Source organism: Anas acuta, chromosome 2 (genome assembly GCF_963932015.1).
Source record: "Anas acuta chromosome 2, bAnaAcu1.1, whole genome shotgun sequence".
NCBI classification, from domain to species: Eukaryota; Metazoa; Chordata; class Aves; order Anseriformes; family Anatidae; genus Anas; species Anas acuta.
The window spans coordinates 18,399,789-18,423,966 of NC_088980.1; the positions used below are offsets into that span (position 1 = coordinate 18,399,789).

At 39.1% G+C, this 24,178-nt stretch overlaps 1 protein-coding gene across 4 annotated transcripts in view; it reads left to right on the plus strand.

The window, feature by feature from the left end:
- ARHGAP21 (Rho GTPase activating protein 21) overlaps positions 1 to 24,178 on the plus strand; it is a 118,276-nt gene that overhangs the window by 67,529 nt on the left and 26,569 nt on the right. For 3 of the 4 annotated variants that reach the window (XM_068673706.1, XM_068673708.1, XM_068673705.1), the window contains exons 5-8: positions 2,649 to 2,727; positions 7,913 to 7,967; positions 18,269 to 18,298; positions 19,817 to 21,764. In XM_068673706.1, the coding sequence (XP_068529807.1) occupies positions 2,649 to 2,727; positions 7,913 to 7,967; positions 18,269 to 18,298; positions 19,817 to 21,764 (2,112 nt within the window). The remainder of the gene's footprint in view (positions 1 to 2,648; positions 2,728 to 7,912; positions 7,968 to 18,268; positions 18,299 to 19,816; positions 21,765 to 24,178) is intronic. The other variant, XM_068673707.1, reaches the window with a different exon arrangement.

Here is a 24,178-nt window from a genome sequence, read left to right on the forward strand (position 1 = left end):
TTATTTTTTTATCCAACTTGGCTTTATTTTACAGTTACATCATGGAAGGAAGAAGCTTGAAAAATCTAATACTAGTTTAGGTAGTTCTGCTTTTTAGCTCTTACTTCATTGCTGAAGGGTCCCTTACTACATAATACTAGCAATCTTAACCCAAGCTTGACTACCCAGAATCAGTAAGCTGTGTTTCAGGACCTTACCTGCCTGCTACTCACCAGAAAGCATGGTGTACTCTTGTAAATTTGAGGGAGGAGGGTACAGTATCTTAAATGTAAGACAACTCATTTTGAGTATTTTTGAATGCTCTTTTAAGTTTATCTTGGCTGCAGTTAGAAAGATCATACTTCCCGTATTTAATGTCTGATATATTTCATTAAAAGGAACATTTGTGGGTTCCAAGTGTAAGTATTAGATAATTATTTTTATCGAAGTAGAGACAGCCAAAACAGATACACGCTTCCCATATCTTGGTCTTTATGCTGCATTTTATACATGTATATAACCAAGAATTTGAAGGACTAAAATCTGTACAGAAAGGAAGCTGTTTTAAGTGTGTTTAAACACTTTTGATCAGAGGTTTTTAAGGGGCTGCTGGATTGCTATGAGAAAAATTATACGAGAAACAGCTTTCATGCTTCTATACCCTGTTTTGCCCTACAGACACTAGCCTTGCCTTTTTTGCCCTGAAATGGAGCAAAATCATGTTCTGCAGCGTTGGCTGCCACCACTTCTTTAAAGTAGCAAGTTCTGCAGCATGTCCCACTTGAGTTTTTTTTGCCAGGTTCCTGTTCTGGTTCATTGGGTGCGTTCTTCAAGTAGCCTTATTTCACTGCTGAGTTGCTTTGAAATATAAACACTGCAGAAAAGTAGGTAAGGTAGTATGACCTACTTGCAAGGTATTCCTAATTATATTTTTCAATGGGAGTACAGAGTGAAGATCTACATCTGTGGGCAAGTTCCAAAACAGCCTGGGAAAAAAAGCCAGTTTAAGTTCCAGGGAAGAATCTGATGCATTTTGAAGAAGTCTTGCCATATGACCTAATAGGACTGGGGTTAGAAAGAACATTTTTTTTGGTACAGACCATAACATTTCTATCTCCTGCAGCTTTTTGTAAGGATGTATTTTGGTGTAATCTCAAGTACTTCAAAATTAACTTGATTTTAATGAAAATTGAGCTTTACAGCCTAATTACTTAGGGTGTCTGTATGTATACAGGACAGGGATGGGGATTGCCATATGTTTCAGATGCCTAGCAATCCACAAGACTGACGATAATCATTAAATGTTGCCACCAGCGTTCCTTTCATAGCTTAGGAAGGAAGAGAAAAAACTGAGAGGGGTCTTTCATATGAAGAAAAAGGTGATAACCAGTTTAAAAAGCAAACTTGTATGAAGTTGAAAATATTGCACCAGTTTAGTTGCATTAGGTTACATGTATGTTATCACCAAATCCAAAACAGTCAGCAGATCCACGTGGGTTCGTAAGTCTGAAAGTCCATGGGTCTGTATAAGGAATCTCACAAAGGAAACGTGTTTAGAACATTATTGCCACTGAGTCTTCAGAGTGAACTGCTTTTTCCTTGTCTTTGATTCAGTCACACCAAAAGCACACAAAAAGCTTTCAATTTCTAAAGCAGCACTGGAAGAAGCCACTCCCTTTGGCTCTCTTTGCGTGTATCCTTTTTTTAATTCTTCTTCCAGCAGCTTTCTATAGTCCCCCCATCTGTAATCCTTTTAGAGACTATTTTCTCCTCATTAGTAAACTCAATGTACTTTCCTGTTCTTCTGATTGGAGATGACATGAATATATGACATGTTTTCGTTGAAGGAATGGGATGGGTTCTTCATCAAAAGTTGAAAGTAGCTCACAAGGTGAAAATCCTTGTCGTGTTTTTGTAGTGATATATGTGCCACTTTAATTTATGGTGAGAATGAAACTCTGAATGAAGAAGGTACAACAGACTATTAGGAGAAATCTGATAAAAGTGATATTAGGTCTAAAGATTGATCTATACGCTGTCCAAGAGGCACTAAAGAACCAGTCTTGGAAGAGAAAAGAGAAAGAGAAAGAACCATGTCTTGGAAGCAACCCATATTATTTTGAGGAAGGAAGAACCTGGAGCACACTATTTATTTTTTCTCAGAGGAAAGGAGTATGAGATGGTGGAACTTTCTGATATTAAAGGAAAACTGTACAGCTATCACTGTCAGTGTTCTGAGCTAATACCTGGTTTTGTTTGGAATGAAATATCTACTTAGGATTTGCTTGAGAATTAAGCATAGTTTGCAGTACTTGATATCACCCATGGAAAACTTTACTTTGAAGACGGGATGCCTAAGTGAGCCTCTGATATAGCTTATGCCTGCTTGTGGTTTTCTTTCTGTGATTTTCTAGGTGATTTATTTGGAAGTTTAAAATAAGATACCTTATCTGAAGATGTCCTGTGAAAAGTGTAGGAATTTGACATCCTGTATATGTTTACATAAAATTTTATTGCACATCTTCAGTTTTCTTTTCTTATTTTTAAAGAAGACTAGCCTTGAATTTAATGTATTGATGTTGCTTGTTGAGAGATACAGAAGTGCAAAATGAAAACAAGGAAAAAAAGTCAAGACAAAATGATTTAAGGTGTAATTTTTCCCTTTACAGGTGACAGAATTATAAAAGTCAATGGAGAAAGTGTTATTGGGAAGACATATTCTCAAGTCATTGCTTTGATACAGAACAGGTAAGATTCTCATACTCGATTGTGTGTCACACTTTTTATACTAAGCAGGAAATGCCTACTTATGGTGGTTCTGAAAAAGTAATCATATTTTTAAATTTTCCCTAGTACAGGCTGTTTTATATATTTGTTTTCGTATGTTTACTGAATGCTGAAAAATGCTTAAAATTGGCTGTGCTATTTTGTGCCAGAGTCTGTTTATGTCAGTACTTGGCCCCTGTAACCAAATCACGGAGTGTTACAGAGTAAGGCTGTATAAACTTAAAATAGGCTGATAAGGGCCACATAAACACACATTTTTCTGCTTAAAATGAAACTCAGAAAAATCTATGCTGCAGCATCTCCATCTTTCCATTACATTGCAACAAGTTACAAACCTTGCACAAAGTGAAGAAACAGCAATATTTACTGCTTTTGAACTCACAGGGGCTTGTTAAATCATGTCTGTACATAAATCCAGAAACTCATTTTCATGTTTCAGGTCAGTCTCCACTTTTACTGTTTTCTTGTTTTCTTCTCTACTTTTACTGTGTGTTTTTTTTTTTGTTTGTTTGTTTTTTCTATAGGAACAATCTTCCAGTATGGGAATGTTCTGTGGAAAAGAGATGTATTATGATCAGCATGGAAAAATGTTTTCCAAATGAATATTGCTTACCACATTCTAATTTAAACGAATCTTCATGTGTTAATACTTAGTTATTCTTACAGTTAGGAGGAGGAAAAATAAGGACTGGGGTTGTTCATCCTGGAGAAGTCTCTGCGGAGACCTTACAGTGGCCTTCCAGTACCTCAAAGAGGCATACAGTAAAGTTGGGGAGGGACTCTTTGTCAGGAGGTGTAGTGATAGGGAAAGGAATAATGTCTTTGAACTAAAAGAGGGTAAGTGTAGATTAGATATTAAGAATGAATTACTTCCTTTGAGGGTGATGAGGCATTGGCACAGGTTTCCCAGAGAAGCTGTGGATGCCCCATCCCTGGAGGTGTTCAAGGCCAGGCTGGATGGGGCTTTGGGCAACCTGGTGTGGTGGGAGGTGTCCCTGCCCATGGCAGGGGGGTTGGAGCTGGATGATCTTTAACGTTCTTCTCCAACCCAAACCATTCTGTGACTGTCACAGCAGATCACAGCCAAAGATGATGTCTAGCCCTGAGGGTTGTGGTGTTCTGTTGTTCTTGTTGGTGGTTTGCTTTTGTTTTGTTTTATGGAAAACGTAAGTACCAGGATGTCTTCATCTGAATCTCTTAAGATGAAGAGATAAATGCAAATTCTGATGTTGAAAGATAGCTCAGACTAAGGAATTAGGTGCATTTTCCTTGTAGCTTACAGGCAGTGATGTCTGTTATGTGACAGTTTCTCATATGACTAATGAACGGGCTCTCATTCTTTGCTGGAAAACAGTGTTCTTAAACGCAGCAGTTTGTTCTACACATCAAGAATTTTATTTCATCTGCTGCTCCTACCATTTCATGGCAAGAGAAATTGCTTTCTGTTGAATGTATCTTGCTTTAGCGTGCCATTCCTGTATCAGCGTCAGCATCTTGGACCAGACTGATGGTCTCTTTATGTCAGTATCCTCTCTGACAGTATCCAGAAATGGATTCCTGGGAGAAGTGCATGAAAACACTGGAAGTATGTAGTATGCTTACTCGTGACCCTACCTTGTTTAGGAACTTGTTGAACCAAAGCTTTTATCTGCATCACTTGATTTTAACAGTTCTTGATAGATTGGTCTTGGATAAGTTCACTTCTGAATGTATTGAAACTCTTAATTTTAAAATTACCCAGTTATGCAGGTTTTGCTCTGTTCAGTGTTTTAGCTCATTTTGCATCCATCACTTTGTAGTTTCTTCAGCAGGCTTTGTGCGAGTGACTTGCTGAAAAGCCTTTTGAAAGACTAAGCTGTCAGTTGAAATCTCTTGTTCATGACTAGAGACAGTTTCATTTACAGTTTGTATGTGTGATGATTTTTTAGACACATTAATCACTGTATTTTTCATTATTTTAAATTGCCCTTTCAAATATCTTGTCAACTGTAAATGCTGTTCTTTCCTAATTTTTCTGATCATCTTCAGAGCAGTTTTAAGTAAAGTTACGGCATGTGTAACCTCTGCAGCCTCTCAAAGGAGAGAGTTCCCCCCACACTGTTCAGCTGCTGAGCAATGAAACTTGTTTGTGCTTTGTGATTTTATTTTAATTAGATTACTTCTGTAGCTTCATTCCCACAGCAGCTCATGGTATGTCTGGAAAATAGCTCAATTGTAGAGGTTTGTTCTCATCATAGAATGCTGCAGACATCAGAACTTGGTCACCTTCTTCATGCCAGATCCAAGTAGATCCTTTTTGATGTTTAGATGAAAGATTCCCATAAATTCCAGTAGGATTAATTGATGGCCTGTAATTCAAGCGTGTTTTGTATTGTTCTTGGAAAAGCTTTGTTTTCAAGCTGTGTAGGACATTATCTATTTTCCTCTGGTTGGAGATAATAAATTTAAGCTTACACTGATTATTTCCTCTGGATAATGAATGGCACACCTCAAAAGAGTTTCCAGAAATAACCATTTCCTGCGAGATTAGTTCTAAGATTATTTTTAAATCTACATTTCCTACTCTTTACATTTGGTTGTTAGTTTGGTCCATTAAGAATTTATTCTCATCTGTTTACATAATCAGCTTGGAGATGTGCTGATTACTAATGTAAACTCCATAAATTATTTATTGTTCTTTGGTGTTTTTGTTTTTTTTTTTTTTAAATCTGATTCCCAACTGCTTTTTTTTTTGTTATTTTGATTTTGGAATTTAGGAATTTAGAATGATTAAGTCTATTCAACTTCTTTTTGCAAACTCTTTTTGAAAGTGCTGAGGTTATTCAGAAATGTATGTGAAATAATGCATGAAAATAATTCTAACGATGACAGCCCATCGTAGTGCTTTAGTTTGGTGCCTCTGAGTGAAGTTTAAATTTTACTCTGTGTAATAAAAGTCATTTGCATGATAGATATCTCTGAGAATCCATAATACTGTAACTAATATTTTAGTGTAAGCTGCCACTTCCTCTGTGTCATGGTTCTTATTAATGCTTTCTATTTCCTAATTCACATGCACGTTACAGCACCATACCTGAAAGGTATTCCTTAACCCCCTTCTTTGATACTAGAATTGAAGAATACTCTGAGAGCTCTCTGAAAAATACTAAGTAGGAAGATCCAAATTGTCTCCAGAATGTTCTGCAGGCAAACAGGAGTAGAGTAATTGAGGAGCTGTTTGAATGATGTACAAAGTGTTGCTCCTGAACAACTTTCCTCTTCTGGATGGCTACTAAAGAAAGGTGTTAAATTGTGTAAATGGATTTAATTAAAAAAAAAAAAAAAAAAAAAAAAGTGAGAGAAATGTGTATTTAAAAAGCACACTATACTTCTGTAAAACAGTAGTGTGTTCTGTGTTGAAATATACATGGGCAACTTTCATTTATATATAAAGGATCAGAAGATGAGCAATGCTATAGAAGTTTTTAATTTTCAAAGTTTATCCTGCAAATAAGCATTGATTATATCAAACCATAAGCTGCCTAATATGAATTATTATGACTATACAAAACACATGTGCTACCCATGTGTAGCAAAGAACTTTGAATGCTTCACTGGAAATGCCCAAAACTAGGGTATCTCTTTCATATTTTTATATTTTTACGGCTGGTGAGTAGTTTAATACCCATACTGAGGAATTTAGGCAGAAGTCCCTCCTGATGGACAATGCTTTAAATGATTCTTTGACAGTAGTTTTGCTGTTTATGCATTCAGTCAAAATGGAATATGGTTTTGTAAATACACAAAAGATAAGTCATCATTTTTTTATGTCTTAAAATTCATTATTCTGAAAAACTGTAAAAGCATTTTTGAAGACATTTTTCCTAGCTGTGGATAGATTTAAAAGAAAAACGTAAACCTGCTTCTAACGACTTTTGGATTTAAAGCTAAATTAATCTATGCTATTTGGAGAACACTTTTTTTTCTCCCAAGATTAATAATGGTTTAGGAATATTGTGAAAGCTAACACCCTTACTCTGCAGTTTTGGAATGCAGCCTTGTGTCTGTGGCCAGTAACAAATGGAAAAGGAACCACAAAATAGAAACATTTTTCACATCTGAAAGCAGAATAAATTGTACGTTACATCTTTTGAGACAAGACTTTCCGTTCTGCAGGAATAAGAAATTAAGATCTTTCTCGGTCCTTTCATAGATTTTTTTTTTTTATGTACTCTGAAGTTGGTGGCCGGTCTCTGTGCTACTTCTGTGTTTTCTCAGCAGTGAATTGTACTGCCTGGTACAGATAAGCTCAGTCCTAGTTAGATCTGTCCAGTTAGGTTTTGTTCTTTGGTACTGTGTTGGTCAGTTTCTTTAAATATTCTTCCCTGTGTTATTTTGAAGTGTGAGATTCCTTAATATCAGGTGTAATCTCTCAATTTGCTGGTTTGCAAGTCTAGTTAAAATAGTCTGTACAAGCAATCTTTCATAGCCCTTCTCTGTACCTGGTCCAGTTCACATGTAATGAATGTGAACAGTGTTAAATTATCTCAGATGAAATGAAAAAGAATTCAGCTGTTTTGTATTACTGTTACAAGTATATATTTGCTTGTGAAAATAGTTTTTTTCTGATACGCAGTGGCTGTGGATTTCTCTGTTTTGCAGTATTTGATTTTTGGATAACCAGTGAATCTTATATTCCATGTCCTGATTTTGGATGTACTTGAGTTATGTTGGTTGACCTGTACAGATGGCAGGATCTTTATCGCTTCAAGTAACGTGCTGCCTTTGGTTTCAGCAATTCAGACTGACAAATTCAGTCAGCCAGATTAGATCTGAAAAATTGATAACTGTTTTATTTGGGTATTTTGGACTATCCCCAGCAATTTTGAAGAGTGCTGATGGACTTTAATTTTAAGATAAAGGGAAGTTTTACTTGTGTTTAAAGATTTGTTACCTTGTTCTGTCAGAGAAGCTCCAAACATCTAATGTATCTTAGGACTCTTAATAATGAAATAAAATTGACAAAGTACATTGCCTTATCCATAAAGCTAGTATATTAAAACATTTTTTCTGCTAAGACTCTGATGGAAATTATTCTATCATTGGAAAAAAAAATTCATTTCACATTACAAAAGTTGATATGTGATGTGTTTTTTTTCTGTTTCAGTGACAGCGTATTGGAACTTAGTGTTATGCCAAAAGACGAGGACATCCTTCAGTTGGTATGTTTATGAAGCTTTTTTATGAAGAGTTGTGATTTATATTTTTTTATTCTAGCGTCCTTATCTGACTGTGAAAAGAGGATTAATTTGAGGTGGAATTGTCATTCTACAAAAGTGTTCTGATGCTTTGTGTTGCCTCTGTAACTTGTTTGAGTTTCTTCTGACTGCTGTTGGTCTGCTTTTATGTTGCGTCAATACATGATTATAATATGACACAGAGGAATTTAAGCTCCTGTTGGCTATGATACATTTGTCTGGATAAAAGTGGGCCTGCCTTGAGGACTGTCAGTTCTGCAGAGCATCTGCTAGAGGAAGGCCATGAAGAGACAGATGTTGTCTGTGTTCTGCAAGACTGAGCATTGAGCGTGCTCAGGCCTAGTGGAAAAGACTTCTGATAGCTGCAGTTTGCTCTGCAGTCAGAAGGTATGATGACAAAGTATTTCTAGAAGTCATCATCTCTATTTAAGTGTATGTTTTATTGAGGTGTCGGTCTTTAACAGCTGCAACATCTGAAGATACAGGTGATAGAAATGAATGGCATCATACAAGAGAATCCTACGATTTTCTCCCTTTTACAACATCGCAGAGGGGGAGAAATTTAATCACATCTAAAATAAGTCAGGACTCTTTTGAGACGTGCACCACTGGAACTTCAGTCAAATAAAAAATGCATGTAATACCTCTGCAGAATGTGATAATTAATCTTCAGCCTTCGGAAGCTGAAATCTACTGTTCTAATGATAAGACTTGGTGAAGAAATTTGCTCAAAGCTGAACGCTCACACTTAAAGTGCAGTGAATTTTCAGAGTAACAGCATGGAACGTTAATCCTTTCGCTGTCTGTGACGAAGTAATTTCTTCTTTTCAGCTGAGAAAACGTGTTTTGTTTTTTTTTTTTCTATTTTAATCTTTTTTTTTTAACATTGTGTTAGCTTTTTTGTGAATTATATGTCTAAACAAAATATAAACTGACTCAGCAAATTCTTATTCCTGAATGAAGTACAGCTTATATAAGCGGTAACGTCCTGTCAGTGTAAGTTCAAAATGAATGATAAATGGCAAAGTACAATACCCTTATTAATGCAGGAATCAAAACGCACTCATCACTGAAGTACATTCTAAAAGTTGTTACAGTATTTTAAGGAATTTAATTTTGGTTTTGACAGGTGTCATAAATTTTGCAGTGCATATCTTCAGATGTTGTAACTGCAAACTTGATAACAAATACAGGTATTAGGTAAAAATAGAAAAACTCTGCACTAATGGGTAATGTAGTAGGGGCTAAAGAAAGATTTATCTGCACAATGAGGATGAAATAGTTTCATTATATTCAGGAATGATGCTGGGTGTGGTAGGTTTTGTAGTACTCAGCAGTCTGCTTGGTGTCTTAATGACTTACTGCTAGGTTGGCTACATAAAGAACACAGTTGCTTGTTCCTGCTTTTAGGTCACTATTTATAAACCTTGAATTTAGTCTTCAGAAATGTGTATGTGTCTGAACCTGTTGAGGTATTGAATTTCCTGCAAAGGGGGCTTCAAATCCATTCATCAGTAGTAACAGTGAAGTGCTCCAGTCCAGGTGTCACTGCCCTCTGTGGCACATGGCATGTAACTTGGAGGGGAGTTGCAAGTGAAATCCTGTCAACAGTGAAGTCAGTGTCAAAGTCACGTTCATTCATTGACCTGATCTTGGAAATGTCACTTTGGAGATTGGTGGAAGGGATATGGCCATGGCAAAAAATTAGGCTTGACAACTAATTTTTTTTTTCATGCTCCTTCCCAAATTTGAGATAATTTTACTTAAAATGATCTTTTTTTTGATAACTTTGAAACATTTAATTTTGTATTTTGATTATGTAAACCTTGAATAAGTTTAAAATAAGTAACCTGAAGTGGAATACTTATATCTTGATTTGGATTTTTCTTGCTTTAGAATATTGGTAAAGGTTTATTTGCCACATGGAAAAAAAAAATAATTAAAATTCAGTGATATATTTAAAATGCATATTTTCCGAGGAATTCTTTTGCGTTTCAAGGACTTCTAAAGAAGACTTGAGATCCCAGGGAAAGAGCCATCTTGTGTTGGAAATTCAGGAATTTGAATAGAAGACTGCTTATCTAAACAAATTGCCCCTTATGAACTAAAGGGGAGAAAAGGGAGCATACCTGAAAAAGAAGGAAGGAACAAAGGAGGAGTGTAAAAACATTGTGGAGATATCTGAGGACAAAGACTAGCTGGGGCTTAATGAAGCAGGGCATATAAAGGGTAACCAGACAGTGTTTTGCAAATATTCTAGTTGTGGGAATCTCAGGGGAAATGTAGGTCCAGTGACTGGACAGGAGGGGCTGGAAGAGTGCTTAGCTAAGGGTGCTTAGCGTAAGAGGTAGCTGATATAAAGAGGTAGCTGTGTGGGTGATGCAGAAGGGAGAAGCTGACAGGATGAACGGCGAAGTCTCAGTGTGGATGGATTTTGGTGTTCCTGACAACTGGACCAGCAGATAGCTCGTGATACGAAACGAGGAACATGAAAACTCTGCAAGTCAGGCATAACAAGCACCGTGCATCATTGTGGAGGCGACCGGCTGAATAAGAGTCCTGCTGAAAACAAGGCAAGGGTTGCAGTGGGCACCAGGGTCTGTGAGTCCCCGCTGTGCTCGTGTGCAGCTCAGCCAGCAGGCAGAGGAAGCTGGTACACCCCACCTCACACGCTGATGAGGGTGTACCTGGAATTTTTTGTGTACTTCAAGAAGGATGGGAAGAAACTGGAAAAGGTCCAGAAGAGAGCTAGAGACATGGTCAGGCTCCTGGAACATGCAGCCTTACGAGGAGAGGTTCAGGAGCTCCGATTTAGTCTGGTAAAGGGGTGGCTAAAGGGTGAAGTAACAGCAGTCCACAATTAGATAGCAGCTACCAAGAGGATGGAGACAAACTGTTCACAGTAGAGGACAGCCATAAGCAGTCACTTGGAAGGTTCCAATTAAGCATCAGGAAGTGTGATATAGTAGCACTTCGTGCTGCCTTTTTTTTTTTTTTTTTTTTTTCTGAGAGGGTCGTATAGCACTGGAATCAGTGCAGATGGCATCGCCATCTGTGGAAGTTTGAGACACAGCTAGACAAAGCACTGGCTGACGAGGGTGTTGGTGGTAGTTCAGCTTTGAATGGTGGATTGAACTGCGTGATCTCCAGGAATCCCTTCCAATCAGTAGTTGAGTGATTCGGTTTATTCTGTGTAAAGAAACATATATAAAATAATTTCCACATGGCTTTACTTTTGGCTTGAGGAGTTTCCGAATTTGAGCACAGATGTCTAACCTTGCAGCTGAATTTGGCAGATTACCTTTGCAGATTTAGTGAGGAGGAGCATCTTAGTTATCCATAGCTTCCAGATCTGTGCCTTTAGGCTTTCAGGCTACTCTGGAATGAAAAAAACTGAAGGAAAGAGGAGGAAGAGCACTGGTGTTTTAGACATGGTGTTCAGGATATCTAATAAAATGCTTGTATTGGGTCATTCAACTTCTATATTCTGTTTGTTTTCCTGAATGTTTCCAGTAAGTGTACAGGGGCAACTCAGGTGGACTGATAAGGACACTGGAAGGAGAGGTGAGAGGAAGGAGCAAATGCTTTAACTTTGTAGGCAAAACAAAGAGTGCCTGAAAATACAGGTCACAAAGGTGATGGAAAGACAGAAATAGCAGGGTTGATAACAGGGAAGGAGCAAAAAAAGTGCTCAGAAGTAAGTTTGTGTTAATTAGCAGTGGAAAAGGAGTCAGGAAATATTTTAAGATAAGCATTAGCTATAACTTCTAGTTCTTGGGTTTCAATTACATGAAAAACAGATCTAAATGCAGTGACAATGAACATACAATAGGAATTCCATTTTTTACTTACTAAAACTTGGAAGTTTTTTAACTTGGTGTCCATACCAGAGAACGATTCTTCTAAATATAACTAAATATATTTGTAACAGGTAAGGTATTTTAATCTGAGACCTTGTCCTATAGTGTAAAATTAACTCTTTTAATTTCTTAGCCCATACATTTCGACAGTAAGATGTAGCTTCAGAATGATTTGGGATAGAAAACTGTAGTTTTCTAAAGAAATGGACTTCACAGAGGCAATGTGGCTTTTTTTGTAAAGAGGGAATACTGGATTTTCATTGAGTTATAAGCTTATCAAGGTGTAATACAATCTTACATCTCATATGTATGTGGTCTCCTGGTATTTATATTGAAATAAAAGACTTTTCCCCATTCCCATTCATTTTTTGTTAAGCATTTGATGTTTAGCCACTCTTCTTTCTACAACATTTCCCTGTGAAGCTATGACTCAGTTTCTCAACTGCATAGGGTTGTCATTACTTACTTGCTAAAATGCAGCACATGAACTGTTAAGAGAGGCTGTTTCCAATCAGCTGTGCAGTCTGAGAGGTGTCTCTGGCTCCTCTGATGGTGTGCACATCCCCAGGCGGCCGTGCTAAAGGCTGGCATTGCATCATCTTAGTTAAAACACTGAACTGAGCGAAGAGAATAAAATAGAGGATGAGAAGCCAGCATGGTGTATCAGAGCCTATCTTAATGAAAACGTTCAGAGCTACCTTCTTTTAGATTTATTGTTAAGGGAATGAAATAATCACAGCAGTATTCGTAGCTGTCACTCCCTGTTCTTTCTCCTGCTTACATCCCTGTTGATGCTGGACTCATTGCCCAGAACACTGGGTTGAAACCTTGTCATTAGCAGCTAGGGAGATGAAGCATTTTCTTTCCAAGGCTGAAGGCTCCAATTAGCTGCTCTGTTTGTCCTATCCCTGACGAAATCAGCCTGTTGTACCAACCACCTGCCTTACTGCCAAGGAACATGGCACGACTGGGGACCTCCTGCACCATTTGTAGGGCAGCTGGGAGTGCTGTTGGATGGAAATCAGGAGTTGGAGGTGTTGGGGCCGGGACTGCCTTTTCAGAGAGGAGATGGCTTGGTGGAAGCTGCGAGTGAAAGGGCGTAGGAGGGGAAAAGCAATAGGAAGCGAGGGTCAGAAGCCATAACAAATGGTGGTTTGTTAGTTTTGTAGACTGCAGAACAAATTCCTTCGTTTGTGCAGAAAGAACTGAATTAATTAGGACTGGAGCTCAGTTATGTGATGCCAATTTTGTCTTTGGAAAGATGTTTTTTGAACGGTTTCCATTTTATGTAATAGATCCAGAAGTGCACATTTTGAACACACGTGAAACAATGTCAATTGAGACACTGGAAAATTTTATGTAAGTTGTCGTTCTGTTCTATTATACCAAAATCTGAAACTCTTAATACACTTTTTGAACAGCAAAGTTTGGAAACAAAGCGGAGAGGTGTTTTTTATCAAGCACGAGTGGACAGCTGGAAAGTAAATGCAGTTTGTCCCTTAGCTTGCCAAAAGGAGATGGCAAAAGGGCTCAGGTGGAAATACTGATAGCCTTTACTTTTAAAGAAAAAACTTTATAAAGGGCAACAGTGCCCAAATTCTGAATTTCAGAGTAGACTGGGATACCTGCCTATTGCCAAAAGGCCCACAGAGAATTCCTCTCTTGCTGTAGATTTCAGCTGTTTCATAATTAATGTCAGTCTGTGGTTCTCAGACATCTTTTGAACAGCAGTCCTTCATGTCTCTCCACTACAGGTTTTGTGTAAAGAAAGCTTGTAGCTGGTGTGTGACTGTATTGAGATCACGAGGAGGAGGATTACTACTGTATTATAATTTGTGTTTCAAATTTGATCTGCCTATAAAAAAAAAAAGTTGTGTAGCATTGGCAAATGTTTTTTGAGAGAAATTATCCATCTCGTATGCATTAGCACCACTGATTTCATACCCACAGGGTGACACATTCAGGTGGACTGCAAATAACTCCAGTTCTTGAGTGCATTTAATAGAACTATTGCTGGTTTATAGCCTCCTGGATGAGAAATGTACTACGAAAAAATGGTCAAGTTACAACATCCTTCAGTCATTGACAAACTTTGTGACACACAAGACTGATGTAAACTCACTCGCCATAGAGGGAAACCTGAAATTGCTGAGCCCAGTTAGAGTTCAGCCTTAGTTCAGCTCTTGTCTATAGGCTTTGAGCTGGGGTGTCCTTAATATATAGGATTTCTGAAGCATCTTTTGACATATGTTCATGCTGGAATCTGCATGGTTGCTCATTGATCCTTGTGTAAGTAGAGAACGGTGAAGCTTACAAGGCACTGAATTTTCCAGTGTCAGGCACTTTAAAGTACTGCTCTTCACAAATCGCATCTTTAACATGATCTATTGTATAAATCAGAGCTGTACATTTGGAAAGCTATTTCAAGCCAGGCTTGCTGATGTTATATCTAGTGCTTCTTAATACGTAAACATTTGTGCATGTATGTAAATACGTGTAAATGTGTCTCTTCTGTGTGCATTCACATCTATTTATATAAATGAAAAACAACACACATGCAGTACATGCAACAAACCCTGACTTCTCATGGTTCATTCTCTGGCATTTCTCTCTCCAGGTACCTACTCAGAAATCCACCTTTCCTAACCTTCAGCCCATCTCCAACAGTTTCATTTCAAATAATTAATAAGAAAAAAAAATCTTAATAGGAATTGCCTCCCAGAGTAGCAGAAGTGAATCTGGATTGATTTCTTATACTCCTAGTTGTCACCATTTAGATATTACTAGTCTGTGAATCTGTTAAAACCTGCCCTAGGGTTTCAGAAAGCCCTCTGTCGTTTCATTTACCGCAAGATTTCACTGCATACTCTATTAACAGTGCTAAAAGTAGAATAAAGGAGGGCTGTTAATAACTTTATATGACTCTTTTTGCGACAGGGAGAGAGGAGAACTACACCTTGTTCTTGTCCTTAATGCATTTCCTTCTTGCCCGTCTTTTAGTTAACATCTTAATCTTTCCTTAAAGTTTTGGACCACTGAAAATGTGCATTGATAGCTCAAAATTGATCCAAATTTGAACAGAAATCTTTCTGGCTGCGGGTAGTATGGGGACAAAAAAAATCTAGATGGGAATGACTCAGAGTGCCTGAAGGACAAATAAAACACATCTTTTTTCCTTCTGTGTTTTTGTTTTGTTTTTTGTTTTGTTTTCCTCCTCATTTCTAGTCAGGTACAAACCTTGTGATTGAATTTTTCAGTGCACTGGCATATCTGGGCAGAAAAGATCGCTTCTTTCTCGTTTCTGATACAGTTTTTGTGGAGTTTGCCAGCTCTTAAGCCCTTGTACTTACTATGAAATTGCCAGTGATGCACCTGCATTAAAAATAAGAAGAAAGGGGGGAAAAAAGAAAAGCTTGTGTAAGGAAATTTATTCTAGAGTTTCATAAGCCCCAGCTGCTGCTGAGGACAGGCCTGGCTTCATTCAGCTTTACCAATTATGTATTTTTTTTCCTGAGACCATCCAGTTACATCAGAGCTAGTGGAGGAACATGGCTATTTCACTGGCAAACTGAAATATTTTTGTTTGGTTGTTTTTTAATGAATAGCCATGTTTTCATAAGCAGCATTTGCTTACTTCCAGATTTTGTACTGATGCAGCCAGTAATGCACATGAGGGTTAATATTAAAGCTCTGGCAGCAAATGCAATTGGAGCGGTATGGTGTGAAGGCACACTGACCTAAAGGAGAAGAGACTTAAACTTTGGTATTCCAACAGCGTATCTGTTAGAAAATACAATTTTCTTCACACCCCGTAACTCCAGCTTATGCTATATTTACAAGAAAGTCTTACAGAGTGTATGGTTTTCTGCTTTTTGATTTAAATGTTACCTGGCTGTAGTGTGTTGGGTGTCAGAACAACGTGAAACTACTTGAGCTGTACTACAGCCATTGCTAGAGTAAGCTGTAAGTGCAAAATGTTTCATTTTCAGACAGCTGAAAACCTTTTCTGGTGTTCTGCTCCCGTTTGTGCTGAATGTGAGGGACTGGGGAAAAGAACTTAGGAAGTAGTAAAGAACCTGAATGTAAAGCAAAACTGGTTGCAGTGGGAAGGGAGAACACCCCAAGCTCAGCCTTCCAAGCTGCGTTGGCTTCTGATTCACCAAAATGCTTATCTCCAAGTCTGCAAGTAATTCTGTTGAGATGAGTCTGTTTATTCATCCTTTTATTGTTGAGCGTATGGCTACGTGCTTTTAGGGGTTTGGGCTAAGGGATATAGGACAAGGTTGTCTCAAGCTCTTGGAAGTCCAGGGATTTGCCATGATTGTTGCTAGGAAGAAGAATCCTTGAACAGGGACTATCGTTATTCTGACACCACGTGGCATAAAAGCAAGTGGGAAATCGTGAACGTGAGCAAAAGCCTTCCCTTGATTTTTTTTTGGTGGGAGGGTTAATAAAATGTCATGTGGAATGTTTTATTTGCTTAAAGTCATTTGTTCTGCAGATCACAAGGCATGAATGTGTTACTTTACGTTTGGGTTTTAACGTTTGGGTTTTTACATTTGGGTTTTTACGTTTGGGTTATGCCTATACAAATTCACAGTAAGAAATTCATCCTTAGGCTTATGAGTTTGCAAGCTTGATGCAAACAAAAGTAGATTGCAAGGTGGCAGAGAAATTGTACCCAGTAACTGGAAGCACATTAAATTCGTACTGTAAGAGCAATTTCCTTCTAGAAATGGTTGCAGAGCTGTTCTCCATCAGAGCTGATAGTGTCATGCTAAATCACTGTGTTTGTATGGGAAGCTTGCCATAATTTCAGGTTTTCTGTGTGCTTGTTTTGTGGTGGTTTTTGAGAAGGTGGGAAAGAGCTTAACATGGCAAGACTGAGTTTTGGGATCACGATGAACTTCTGGTTACCTGCAGAGCACTTAGCTCCTGTAGGAATTGAATTTTATTCATGTATTTCAAGTTGGAAGGCTGGTTGGGTTTTTCTTTTGATTTCTTTTTTTTTTTTTTTTTTAAGTGCTCAAACCTAAGTCATACCCAAACAGTCTTTTGTACTAAGTTTTCTATTGCAATCACTTAAATAAATGTAGTTTAACTATACATATAGCTGCAAAATATGCTAAGTATCTAAATAGTGTGCAAATGCTAAGAAGTATGTTGATGTACTTCACATCTTTATATTATTGAAACCTTTTATTTCTGTTAACAACTGTATTTTAATGTATTTTCATGACCTGCAGTCATGAAAACTTACTCTTTATTGGGGCAGAAGGGGGGAAGTGGAAATCTGGCTGGTTTTATTTTGGACCCTGTGAGAATAATGCTGTCCTCTGAAGATGATATTTTAATATCTGTGATTGATTTTTGTCAAGACCTAAGTAGGAATTGATTTTTATATTCATTTGTAGTCCTCAGCTCTGATCTGATCACACCAGCTTTGGAATTTCGCCTTTCTGCTGTCAAAGTCAATGAAGCATTGTCTGTCGTGGGCGTGTTTCACAAAAGCACAAGCTCAGTGTGTTTGATCGTGGTGGAACATGTCTAGCCCACGTTCAAAACTGTTTTATCAGCTCTATGAAGTAGTAACTGTTTTCTGATTTGGGTGGGGGGTTGGTTTTGTTTGTCTTGCATGCTACTGGTTCCTTACTCCATCTGTTTTCCAGGTCTTTGGCATTTTTTCAATTTTTTTTCCTTATTCTTACACCATATCGAGATCTTAAATATAACCATTTGTTCGAAGATTCAGAAATTTAGAAATATTTCTTTGTACACTCCTTCCCTCCATTAAATGTGCCACATCCAGTAGTAATCTGGCTTCATTTTTTTTTTTTCTACTACGGATCGGGAGGGGGGAATAAATCACATGAGGGGAGTGTTTCTGCAGCATCATTCCTCCAATTTCAGCTGTGCAGCGTGAAAGCAGCTGCAGTCAGCTGACAGCTTGTGGTCATGTTCAGATATATGTGGGGAAGGGGTGTGCTGGTTTAAAGGCATAATACAGCCCTTGTTTCGTCACCAGGAAGCAGGGATGGTAGCAGCCCAGGGGAAATGAGAGACAGTAATGTGGCTGTAGTGGAAGGGAAGTCGGGTTGTATAGAGGCAGAGCTCTCTGCAGGCAGCTGTGGGGATGCGCCAAGGCAAAATGGCACAAATATATTTTGGTTTTTGTAACGCTAGGGGATAAATGCAAGCAGCAGAAAAAAAAGCCGGAGATGGACATGCTCAGAAGGAAGCTGAAGTTCTTTTTTCTGCTCTACTGCCCTTTACCTCTGTTGGTACCTTCCAGTGAAATCAGTGTAGTTGTATTTTTAGCTTGCTGTATCCAACATCAATATGACAACATAATTCTGTCTTTACATCTGTAAGCAGCTTTTACTATGTTTTCCTGTTTTCTGCCAGCTGCAGTTTACAAAGGATGTCACAGCACTGGTAAGAAATGCACAGTAGCCATTTCTGATGTGTTTGCTAAGGCATGTTTTCCTCAAGTGGTTTGCGAGAAGCAAGGATACGAAATAGCAAGTTTGTTGGAAATGAGCTAGATAGTCCGAGCTGATTTCTCTTTGTAATGCTAATCTCTTAATTTGTGGTTTGTGCCTGTGACTTGGTCAGTGTGCTTTAATATTTTGCAGTTCACTAATGCTTAGTATAACATTTATTGCAGCAGTATTTAAATGCCTCGCCCGCCTCTGTACTTTGCTCTGTATTAATTTTATGGCTGCGCTCGGGCTTTTGTAACCTGTCTGGTATCTAAGACAGGGCACGTTGATATTCTGGAATTGAGCATGTTATGGTTTGGAGAGGAAATGCTGGGATACGGCACCACACCTCAACGTGTAAAAGCCCTGAGAAATCATTTTAATCTTCAGTTGCATTGGCAGGCTCTGCGTTGGCTCTTTTATTTCATTATGTTTAACCTGAATAAAGTCACGCGAAAGTTTTGAAATAATAGGCTGTCATTTAGGTATGCTGTATGCTTCTCATTGACTTTTTTTGTATGCTCTATTAATTCCACAATGATAAGTGTTGCTTTTCGAAAAGGAGGCTACTGAAACATGCTAAGTGTAATATATCACCATTTTTTTTCCTCAGAAGCCAGGCTCAAGCATAAAGATGCAAATTAATGCACTGAGAAAATGAATTTGAGATTTTAATTAGTGTTCTAATACATTGTAGACGGGAGTAGATATATGTAAATTTTCATACCTTTTGTACCTTGAAGATAAAAAATGATGCATATTATTCATATTTTTGCAGTAAAATTTGTGTACCATGTACTGGCTGGCTGCTTTAAAATGTAAGATTACTTAGAGGGTGTTGGCTCACACCAGATAGTGCTGCTTCAATTTATTCGTGTTATGTTTAGGAACAGTAGCTGTTATGTAGAAGACATCTTAGAGAGAGGAGTGTGTGTGTGTGTGTTTGTGTGTACTTTTCACACGTACTATGCAAAGTAAATGGAGTTCTTTTTTACATTAATTGAATGGAGAATTTTCTAGTGCTAGTTGAATTTATTATGCACCATTTTAACCTGTCAATTGCTGTCATATTCTGAATCCCAGCAATGCAAAGCATAAATGGGGAGGGTATTTGAAGCATCATGACAGAAAGCAGAAATAAAGGTGGAGAAAAATACTGTGTTTTCTGCTCATGGATCTTGGCAAACCTGCCTCAGTGCTCTACCTGCACTATTTCCTAGCATTGGTCACCACTTCAGCTATTGAATTGCTGGGGGAGAGGATGTATTTAATGGTTTTGTTTGTTCTGTTTCTGCTCATTAAGAGGGTGGAATGCTTTTTTTTAACCTTTTAAACTAACATTTTATCTAAAATTACATATACTGTGAACTTCAAACTTGTGTTCCATCTCTTGTTTGATTGTGCAAATGCTAGGTTGTGAACTCTTCCAAGTCCTTTACTACTTAATGCTCATTTAATCTTCTGTCCACAGGCATATTCCCAAGATGCCTACCTGAAAGGCAACGAAGCTTACAGTGGTAATGCCCACAACATACCCGAACCACCACCAATATGTTACCCACGCCTGACGTCCACCACTTCTGTTACGGCACAAGCTGGTGATAAGCTACCTTCAGATTTCTCCCTGGGGAAGCAGCAAGTCAGTAGACCAGTACGAGCATTGACACAGCCAGAGAGGGCCTACAGAATGGAAATACAAGTGCCTCCATCACCAACAGACATTGCAAAATCCAATACAGCTGTGTGCGTTTGCAATGAAACTGTACGGACTGTTATTGTGCCTTCTGAGAAGGCTGTAGACTTGCCGTCTTGTAGAAATAACCACGCTGGTCCGTCTCACAGGACAGAGGAAATAAGATATGGCTTGAAAGATCAAACGGCTCTAAAAGCACGGACCACATCACCATCTTCTTCAGTGTCCACTGCCATTGTACTTCCTCAGACTCCAATAACGAGGCCAGTTGATCCAACTGGAACGATGAGCAAGGCTTCAAATTATGTAGTATGTCCAGAAGGAATCCCAAGCACTAGACCACCTGTTCAAGCCACGGACTCGCCCCCTGCCTCTACTAATCATTACAGTTCTCCAACCTCCCACCAGCACATAGACTGGAAGACCTACAAAACCTACAAAGAGTACATTGATAACAGGCGCATGCACATGTACGGCTCCCGAACAATACAGGAGAGGCTGGACAGTTTACGAGCAGCTTCTCAGAACACGACGGATTATAACCAAGTGGTGCCAAACCGCACCGCTTCACAGGTACGGCGCAGGAGCACCTCTCATGACAGGGTTCCCCAGTCTGTGCAGATCCGGCAGCGAAGCGTATCCCAGGAGAGACTTGAAGATCCCGTCCTGATGAAAGAGTGGCCACGAAGTGCTTCACAAGACACGCTAACTTCACCTTCAATTAGTGCTAGGAATCACAGGGCTCGCTCATGGGATTATCTCAGCAAACAAGGGGAAGTGCTAGAAAACTTCCGTTCTGAGAATCAGATTGCAGATACAAACGGAGACAGGAGAAAGACTTACAAGTGGACAGGGTTTACCGAACAAGATGATCGGCGAGGTATTTATGAGAGATCTAGGCAGCATGCATTTCATATGTCCCTTCGAGGTCAAAACTTTTCTGTGGCTCCAAGTGGTTATATTTCAGACAACAGGAGAATAGGTAGCAGAGCTTCTCTGTCTGGTTCTCATTTTCAGAAAGTTCCACCTGATATAAAAATGTTGCAGCCTTCTCGAGATTTACAGACTCCTGGGGGAATTGCAAAGCCTGCAGCTGTTTCACAGGAGAGGCCATCTCTTATAACCAGAAGTTCGAAAAGCAGCTCTGTGAAGAGCTCGGCTTCCTATGCAGCAAAACCATCGTTCCCCCTTAACCAGAGCCTGGATGTCATTGCCAGCAAAGACCAAAGAACAGTAAATCACTTGCATCAGAGCGGTTTGTTAAACCAACAGTCGAGGATCCGAGCGGAAGGTGCCGCAGATCACAAAACAGAAACTGGCAAAACCACCCAGCCCACCTCTTTGTCTCCAGCTTCTGCCAAACTTGTTCAACAAACAAGTGAGAGCCCAACTACCTCTGATAACACAGATGTTCCCATCAGACAAAAGAGTCGCGATTTTGGAAGGGAAGATGTCCAGGAGCCTGAAACTCTGCAAACAGATGTTCAGGAAAATGACAAAGACACGGTTGTCATGCGGGACAAATCACCCTCTGGCCACCAAACGTCCCAGCCTTTGAGGCATCAGTCCTACATTCTTGCTGTAAATGACCAGGAGGCCGCCTCAGACACCACCTGTTGGTTACCTAATGATGCTCGGAGAGAAGTCCACATAAAACGGATAGAAGAAAGGAAAGCATCAGGTTCCAGCCCACCTGGGGACTCCTTAGCTTCTATTCCATTTATCGGTGAGTTAAACTGTTAAAGCATTCCTCACGCCTTTCTGTGTTTAACATGATGGAGAGCACCATGCCAGGTAGCTGACTGCTGTTCCTCTAAATCCTGGGGTTGAGGGATACGAGGGGTTCTTTTCATCCAGCACAATGGCAAAAACTAAAAATATTTTTCAGTGGAGGGAAAAAAAAACAACAACGTGTTTTGTTTGGAGCCCTGGAATATCAGCGTAAAAAGGTCTACAGTGCTTTATTTTTTCTAGAATATTCCCCAGCCCCTAGAGAAGTCTTCATTATATAACTCTGGTTAGCGCTCCACATAAAGCTCTGATGTTATTTGTGTGGACAGCCAGCAGTTGCAGTACCTTTGGAAACACTCTTACCTTTATGGTAGAAAACGTGGAATCCAGTAACGAGAGGCTATGGATGTGATGGTGATATGTGGGGGGAAAATCAATTTTAGGATAGCTGAATAGGTAAGGTGAAAGCAATCTGAAACATAAGTGTTTGCAGGAAAGCTGTTTCGGGTGAAAGGATATCAATAAAATTAGGTTAATTAGCAAGTAAATAAGCTGAAGTGATTATGAGTTAAAAGATTTACATAGGCAGAATATGAGAAGACGCAAAGATTCACCTGTGGGTTGTGGCATAAAAAGGGTTGGAATTTTGTGGGGCTTAAAGCGTGGGGGCTGAGCACTTGGCCTCTGTTCTTCCAGGTTATCTTAGAGCTACGGAGGGGCTGTAAGTGGTAGCAAAATGGTCAGGGAAATAGTTTGGGGTATGTGAGGAATGGAGCCATCTGCAGTGGCACAGTGAGTTTCTGTTCTACTTAAGTACTCAGTTTTGGTCTTTTTCTGCTGTATTATTTTTTTCATTGTTTTGGCTAGTTTAATCCTTCGGAGGCTAGATCTCTGCACACCATGTTCCACATAGGTTGATTTTCTGTTTTCTTGAATGTCATAGAACAAGCATTTAAAAAATACTGCATTTTGCTTCTCACACTTACATATGTGAAAACCTAATCCATAAAAACCATAAGGAAAGCTGTTAAAGGGAGTTAATTTTACTGTCTTAGCAGAGTTGTCATCTCCTTTGGAGCTGTAGCAGTGTTTTTTCCCTAGAATTATCTCTGATACCTGCACCAGCCTGGAGTAAATGACCAAAGCAGTGAAGGAGCTTTGTGGGCATTGAAGGATAGAAATGTGCACTGAGATGCAATACTCTGTTCTTGTGACAGAACGTTGTTAACACTTAGCCAAAATGCTTTCTTAAACAGCTAGCAGGTGGTTTTCAGGTTGGGCTTTCCTTTTTGAATGGGAGGCGTGCAGTTATTTGGCTTACTGGATGTATCGGTGTCCAGTAGTTTTGGACGACTCTTTGGACTTCACTTGTCTTCCTTCCAGGATTAGTGTAAGTTTGTCAGGCACGTAGCTGGTCTTTACAAATGTTTTCTAAAATAATATGCCTAAAATCAATCTCAGGCATTCAATAAAGTGGTGCCCTGTATGCTTGCTGGGAGTTTTCTAACCCTGCACGATTTAAATATTGTGTGAAAATCCGAGCAATCTGTTTTATGGTAGGAGATTGTGTTGAAAAGGTTGGGCTTGATTTAAATAAAGACTTGCAATGGACTCCTACCATGGCTTGCTTCCAGGCTTTAGACAAATGCGACAAAGCTCAAAGGAGCTTGAAACACAGCAGTTGGGTTTCATTCCGGCAGTGGCTGAGCAGTTCGGAAGAAGCAAAGTTGTAGCTCTCCATTGCAGACTTCTGGCATAATACCACACAGGATTTTGTGAATTCCTGTGTGCTCCTTAGCCTCCTCTCGGCCTGAAACCTCCTCAGTACTTGTCAAAGACTAACGTGATGCTGCTAGAGCCACCACACTGCTCGCCACCGCATTCCTGAGCTGTCCTTGTGCTGGTGAAGGTGCTAAGGGGAACTCCCACCGCAGCTCCTGCAACTTGGGGTGAAATAACCCTGTCTGGCAAGGAGGAGTGACAAGTGCCCTTAAGGCTGGGCATCTTAGGAAGGTAGAATTAATATGCCTGATTCTCAGTTCGCTCCTTCCACTATCATTATGCTTAATTACAGCTTCACTTGTTAGGAGACTTGCTTAAGCTTAACCACCTCCTATCAGGCAGACAGAGCCCTAAACCTACTTTGAAACTCAGCTAAAAGATTAACTCTTTCAAAGGAAAACAGCTTGGATTTTTTTCTTCTACTACCATCTGGCAATTAAGAGAATGTTACTTTGAATAAAGATAAACCGTGGTGTTGGCAACCTCTTTGCTTCCTTTATGTTCATATTAACACGTTGTCTGTGCTATACTTTCCAAGGTTACGTTTTATTGGTATTTTAAATGCTTTGTGGTGTTTTTATTATTGTTATTACTTCCTGCTCATTAAAATCAGTGGGTATGTCCAGA